At 35.8% G+C, this 6,871-nt stretch overlaps 1 protein-coding gene across 3 annotated transcripts; it reads left to right on the top strand.

Annotated features, from left to right (window-relative positions):
- The first annotated feature begins 601 nt into the window (after positions 1 to 601).
- LOC114258889 (transcription initiation factor TFIID subunit 8) lies at positions 602 to 6,871 on the top strand. Of its 3 annotated transcripts, XM_082891633.1 has the most exons (4): positions 626 to 2,395; positions 5,936 to 6,245; positions 6,334 to 6,429; positions 6,557 to 6,871. In XM_082891633.1, exon 1 carries the CDS (start codon positions 1,124 to 1,126, stop codon positions 2,240 to 2,242), a length of 1,119 nt encoding a protein of 372 aa, XP_082747759.1. In that variant the 5' UTR covers positions 626 to 1,123; the 3' UTR covers positions 2,243 to 2,395; positions 5,936 to 6,245; positions 6,334 to 6,429; positions 6,557 to 6,871. The 3 variants fall into 3 exon arrangements, with proteins under 3 accessions (XP_028054693.2, XP_082747759.1, XP_082747758.1); XM_082891632.1 differs by having other exon boundaries at positions 6,334 to 6,871; XM_028198892.2 differs by lacking the exons at positions 5,936 to 6,245; positions 6,334 to 6,429; positions 6,557 to 6,871 and adding an exon at positions 4,206 to 4,617 and having other exon boundaries at positions 602 to 2,395.

The following is a 6,871-nucleotide window of genomic DNA, read 5'->3' as shown; positions in this document are numbered from 1 at the left end:
TAATAGTTAGAATGCTTTAAAATAATGTTAGGCCTCATTTGGCAAGTGATTTTTTTAGTTAAAAAGTTACTAAAAAAATCAAAAAGCCAACAACCTATACCAAAAAGTCAAAAATTCTTTTTTTTTTCTATTTTTTGCATATCTTTTCATAAAAAATTAAAAAATCATCCTAAACATATTAATTTTTTTACATCATATTTTAACTAAAAATTTAAATAATTACTAAAAAAAGCATGTTCACAGAGGAAAGAAATTTTAATTTATAAATAAAAGGGCAAATTACATATACACCCCTCGAGGTTTGGTTAAATTACAGATACTCCCCTGAGGTTTCGGAAATTACATCCCGCCCCCTGAGGTTTGTATTTTCATAACAATTTACCCCCTGAGGTTTATATTTCATAACAAATTACCTCCTAATTTCTTATGCAAATATAGCATTCAGGGGAAATTCGTAATTTCTCAAACCTCAGGGGTATTTGTAATTTAGCCAAACCTCGAGGGGTGTATATGTAATTTGCCCTAAATAAAATCCAAAAAAAAGAGGTGCAAAAAAATTCAGGGCCCTTAATGGCATCACTCTTTTTTAATTTACGGGTGATTTGGTTTCCTCTTTCGCAACCAGTTCTATAATAATAAACCCTCTCTCTCTCTCTCTCATCGTCTGCCTTCTCTCTTCTTCCTTCTCTTTCCAAGCTCTCTTGCTGCTCGGTTGCATCTTTGTTCCCACTGGGGTTTATCAGTAATTCATAAACTCTAACATTTTCACCAATACCCCTCTATAAATCTTCACTCCAACCATTGAAATCTAGATCTCTCCTTCTCCTGTCGCTCTCTCTCTCTCTCTCTCTCTCTCTCTCTAGGGTTTTTCAGCTCCTTACGATGCTCTCATTTCACTTGTTTCATGCCCAATCAACGGTTGTGAGATTCACTTCATAGTCCTTCAAAAATCACTGGTAAGTCTTCATGTTCTTGCATTAACATAGTGTTCTACGTGTCGTTTATATGCAATTCAGTTCTAGGGCTTGTATATTTGTGAATTTTTGTTATGCGAGAGACGGTTTGTGAGGTCAAAATTGGGGTTTTTTTTGCTCAAAGCCCTAAATGATACGCGGGTTTGAATATGAGCGATGGAGGTAAAGTGGAGAGCAAGAGAGAGAAGGAAAATGGAAGCCACGCACTGAAACGAGCCAATGCCGATGAGTTTGGCCGAGCTGTTTCGAGGATTGCCGTGGCTCAGATATGCGAGAGTGTTGGGTTTCAGAGCTTCAATGAGTCTGCTTTGGAGGTTCTCACTGATATTGCGGTCCGATACCTCTGTGACTTAGGAAAAACTGCTAGTTTTTACGCTAATTTAGCTGGTAGGACTGAGTGTAATGTGTTTGATGTTATACAAGGATTGGGGGATTTGGGTTCGGTTAATGGGTTTTCGGGTGCTTCAGAGGTCAGTCATTGCCTAACTGTTTCGGGTACAGTGAGGGAAATTGTTGAGTATGGGGAGAGTGCTGAGGAAATTCCATTTGCTCAACCAATTCCACACTTTCCGATCATGAGAAATCGGAGTATGACCCCGAGTTTTATGCAAATGGGTGAAATTCCAACATTCAAGTACATTCCATCTTGGTTGCCGGCCTTTCCCGATCCTCACACATACATACACACACCCACATGGAATGAGAGGGAAACAGATCCTCGTTCGGACAAAATTGAGCTAGCTAGGCAAAGGAGGAAGGCCGAGAGCTCTTTGTTGAGTTTGCAGCAGCGGTTGTTGTGCAATGGTTCTGCATCGTCTTCCATTTCAGCAGATGTGTGTAATGATGATAAGGTTATACAAGTTTCCGAAACTAAAAACCCATTTCTTGCTACACCTTTACAAGCAGGAGAGAAAGATGTTTCTTCAGTTCCCCTGCCAGTTAAGCTTTCTGATGAAACTGTTGTTGAAAACCATGTTTCTGTGTTAGAAACATTCGCTCCTGCTATTGAAGCAATGAAGGGTGGCTTTTGTGATTCCGGAGACATTGATAAAAATGTTCTTCCAGACAAGAGACCTGCTGTTCATTTGAATTTCAAATCTGGCAAGAAACTATTAGGTGAATCTGTGGATTTGAGACTTTGGAATAAAGGTTCTGGGAAAACGGCACCTTGGATTGGTCGGGATGATGAGAAGGATGACAAGAAACGGAGAGCTGAGTTAATTCTTAGACAGTCTATGGAGAACCCACAGGAACTCACTCAATTGTAACTTGATTCACTGGATCCCTTGCTTGATGGAAGTCATTGCATTCTTCACTACATTAGGGAACTCAAAAGTTTAAGTCCATATTGTCATGCAGTAGTAGTTATAAGAATACAGTTGGAAGACCCTTGTAGTCCCAGATGAATACAATTTTTTAAGGTATGCTAATGCATGTTTCAACCTGGCTATGGCTTTATTCTGCAGATAATTCTTTGACAAATGTAGTTTCTTCTTTTTATCTCACTCACAAATGTTGAACGGATGCTTATGAACTTTATTCTCGGATATCATATATAGCCAATTGATTTTACTTTTTGTCATGCTTTTATTTGATTAGCTCAAAGCTAATTGACTTGGTAGAATATATAACTAATACTATGCACATAAAATAATTATTACTATTTTTTTTAAGAGTATAGTCAGGTACACCAGTGATGAGGTAACTACTGTGTTCTGGCAAAATTTTAATCATTCAACTAGTATGAGAACAAGAAGGAGCACAACTCTGAATAATTTTGGCATGAATGTATATAAGTAAATTGAATTACTTAAATCATTTAACTTTTCCACAAGTCCTAAAAGAAATTCCAACTTACAGCAATAAATCTACATTAAAAGGCTGAGCACCTAATGATGAGCAATGAATTCAGATTCAGTTGACCTCAGTCAACATAATTCAAGGGGTGTAGCAACAAACGGACCAAACATTTTTTACCTAACTTTTTTCATAAAGTAAAAAATCAATTTTGTGGCGGCAAAAATATAATTTTCATCTTATTTCTTTTTTGGTTTGTTTGATAGTACAAGTCATTCAAGTATTTTTTTTGTGCTGTCATTGTATTAATTATTTTTGTGCACTAAGCGGCTGCATGGTATGTTAGCTGATGAGGGTATGGTATGGGTGAGAAACATTGGGAGCAATTGGGACAAATATTGATGGGACCCTTTTAATTGCACTGGAAGCAGCCTAGGTGGTCACCTCTGAGTGAATGTTAAAAATGACATTTATGTCTGTAACGTTTTCAAAGTCATTTATTGGAATCTTTAGACTCCTGTCACAAAATGGTTAATAAGCTATGAAGCACGGGTACGGATACGAGTACTGGTATTGGTACGATACGGGTATGTCGATACGGTAAAATTCAAAAAAAAATAAGGTACGCGTACAGGTACGGCTCGGTATGCTTGTAAAAAAATATTTATTTTTAATTTAGGGTAATGCAAAAATTAATTAAATGGTTTAATTTGTTAAGGTCCAACCTATAATTAACATTTAATATCAAAAGTAAAAGTATAAATCAAAATTAAATGTCAATATATTAAATAACTTACAAATGATAGTTTAATTTTAAAATCATACTAAGCATAAAATAAAAAATAAAAAAAAAATCTAGTGAAATGAGTTTTATCTCTATAGTAGAAGGAAAATATTGTTTCAACTGAAGTATGGTACGGCTTGAATATATACTAAGTACGTCAAAAATTAAGAAGAATTGGGTACGTATTTTGTGTACCCGGTACATATGCAGAAGTACCATACAATGTATGGTACGCCGGTAAGTACTCGGTATGGGTACGGCAAATTTTTCAAAGTACCCATGCTTCATAGTTAATAAGATATTCCAAAGATTTTGATAGCCTTTTCACACATAATTATCTAGTTGGAGAAGGGTAGCACCTAGATGGGAGCTTCTAATATGATTTTTTCACGTGTTACTGTTGAAGTGAACAGGTGATCTACAGTTAATTTTTGTTTCATTCTGAAGTAGTGGTAATCCTTTGGTGGTGTTATTGCTGTTCAAAACAATATATATATTCCTTTGGTGGTTTTTTTTTTATCACCTCTTAAATTTTGTTTCATAGCTTGTTTCAATTTGTTTTGATCTTAATTTCTTATTGCAACTAGTATCATTGTCCAATTCTTTTATGCTCAATTATTGTTGCAACTGTTGCGCATCTCCGCTTGCAGCCATTGGTGAACTATGTTCCAATCTATGTTTCATGGACTTGGGTACGAGTATCGGATGCAGGTGCACATCTATAGGTCGGACGCATCAAATCTCAATTTAAAGGATATGCAGACTTGGCAAAAAATGATCATATTTTTATATTTTTAGTCTATTGTGTGAGATAAAATGGTGTTATATGTCACTTGTAACGTCAAAAAGACATTTTACTCATTTTTTTATAGCAATTACTCAACAATAAATAATTATAACGATAGTGTTAAATACAAATATATAAGAAGTGTCTAATGGAATGTATCAGACACATATCCCTTGTCCTAAGATCGACTGTCTAACACATGTATTTGATTTATTTTGAAGAATCCGTGTAACATAAATTCCAATTTTGTGCTATTTTATCAAATTTGAAATGTATGAAGTTTGACTTTCTCTTAATGATTAATGATGTTTGTAAGGAAAGTCTCGAATGGTATAGAGGTTTTAGGTTCTTCCTAGTATTATCCTGTTGGTATTTATCTTTCAAGTAATGGGTAGACGCAAAGGAAGACTTCCATGGGATATTTCCTTTTAGGTCTTGTTTGGCCTATTTTGAATGGCCAGACTGACTAAACCTTTTATAGGTTGGCCTTCTTATGGACACATTTCACTTGATTTTAAACCCCTTTTTGATTGGTCATAACTTCTCCTTCTGATTCAATCTGTGCATTGCATTATAGATCCACAATCTACTAAGTGGGAGTTTTTTGGTATATATGGGAATTCCAAACTCTCAATGGCACCTTGTTTTTTCTTCTCTAAAGTCTGGACTGGTTGGGACCGGGTGAGTTTTTTGTTTTTTGTTTCAAATAAATATTGAATGTGCTACTTTAGGACTCTGTTAAGGATGTGCTGCTTTTGCATAATGTTTTGGTGGTATTTGTGCCAATGTCAAGGATGTGCTGCTTTTGCACAATGTTTTCGGTGGTATTTATGCCAATGTCATTGATGGTGTACAGATAAGACCTTTCCTGGGAAATTGGGAATTCAGTCACCTTTGATATAATCGATTTATGATTCTATTTTTTCTTCAGTTGTTTCTTCTTTGTTGATACCTGTTCTAGGACTTTCTTTAGTCAAGACAAGGGCTTCTACTTGGGATTGATTTAAATTTGTTGTGACTATTGCCTGTCCAGGAAGTTCTTTTCCTCTTTTCATTGTTGGGTTTCTTTGTTATTGCCTTTTTTGACTTTCAATGTTGATTTTTTTTTTATTCTCATCGTCCTTGATAAGGTTTGATATCCATAATTGACAATCATGCGTTGATGATTAGGCAATTATCTGTGTCTACTGTGCTAAAATTCTCCGGTCTCCATCAAATCCCTACCATTAACCTGACCACCAGTTTCTTCAATTCTAGTTATCTTCGTCACTTCATCGGAACATATTGGCTAGCTTATCTATGGGGTTTTTCTCCTTGATTGTCTCTGTTGCATGCTTATGTTTAAAGTGTTCCCTGTCTTGACATTTACATTGTAGATTTTCCAATTTGGGAGGTAAGGAATGACAGTATGAGAATTCCTTCCTAGATTCATTCAATGCTGGACATTTTGGTGCTTTTGGGGGTTTATACTTCAAATTGAACATTGTTGGGTTAAAGTTACCCCCTTTTCATCTGCATGCATTCATTTCATGAGTGGACTGGAATCCCCCTTTTGAAGCTTTCTTAAAGTCTACTGGTGGTTGTTTGTCTCAGAAACCCAGCCCATTTAAAACTTGGAAGCAGTTGCGAGAAATGTGGGGTTTATAAATTCACCTTCTAGATTTATGGAGCACAGATATTGCTTCAAAGAAAAACTCCTTGTCTTTTTCCAAACCAGACAGTAATTGAAAGGGCTTTTCAGCTGCTATTTTATGTGATAATCAACCAAGTTTTTTTTAGTAATATTTTGATTAGAGGAGCGGATCATTGTGATACCATCACAGCCTTCTCCAAGCTAGTTGGATCTTGACATTCATGCTTGGCAGAACTGTCTGCCTTCAGATGGCAGCTGACGGATGCAATGGTAAGGATTTCCTATTCAATTCCAATGTAGAGAGCTTTTTGGTTTGGTTATTTGATTTACCTTCCTGACTCTCACTCTCACGTTGCAGAGAGCAAGCAAGGCAGCATTTGATTTAAAGACCAAGAATCCATACCTGATAGTTGGGTAATCTCATTGAAGTGTTAGGATAATTCAAAAATACTAGGTGTTTACATCTATCTTCAATGTTACTGCTATTCAAACATAGTCGTAGAGATTTACTTTTCATCCATCCTGCACATATGGAAGGAAAAATAAGGGAGATAATTTGCAGTAACTGATGGTTGCTTCAGGGATCCTCCCTGATGAATGGAGCTGTCTACTGAGCTGGAATCAAGTTCTTGTTAGGATTTTTGAAATGATAATATTGTTTCAAAGATGTTCCTGTGCTTTAGATTGACCAGTGAAGCAATGTCATTTCTGATGGAGCATCATCATCCCAAGCAAGGAAATCTAATTATTATTATTATTATTATTGTTATTTTTGCCGACGATGTTCATTTGATAAGGATTAGTGTGCACTAAAGATGTTAGCTGTAATGATGAATTTGTTCGTCCTTCCATTTATATTTTTTTAAACAAACCCAACCAGTTGAGCTTGACTTGTA

The sequence above is a fragment of the Camellia sinensis genome, chromosome 10, assembly GCF_055761805.1.
Source record: "Camellia sinensis isolate YWXY chromosome 10, ASM5576180v1, whole genome shotgun sequence".
Lineage (NCBI taxonomy): Eukaryota > Viridiplantae > Streptophyta > Magnoliopsida > Ericales > Theaceae > Camellia > Camellia sinensis.
The sequence above is the reverse complement of the archived record's forward strand: the minus strand, read 5'-3'. Positions and strand labels throughout refer to the sequence as shown.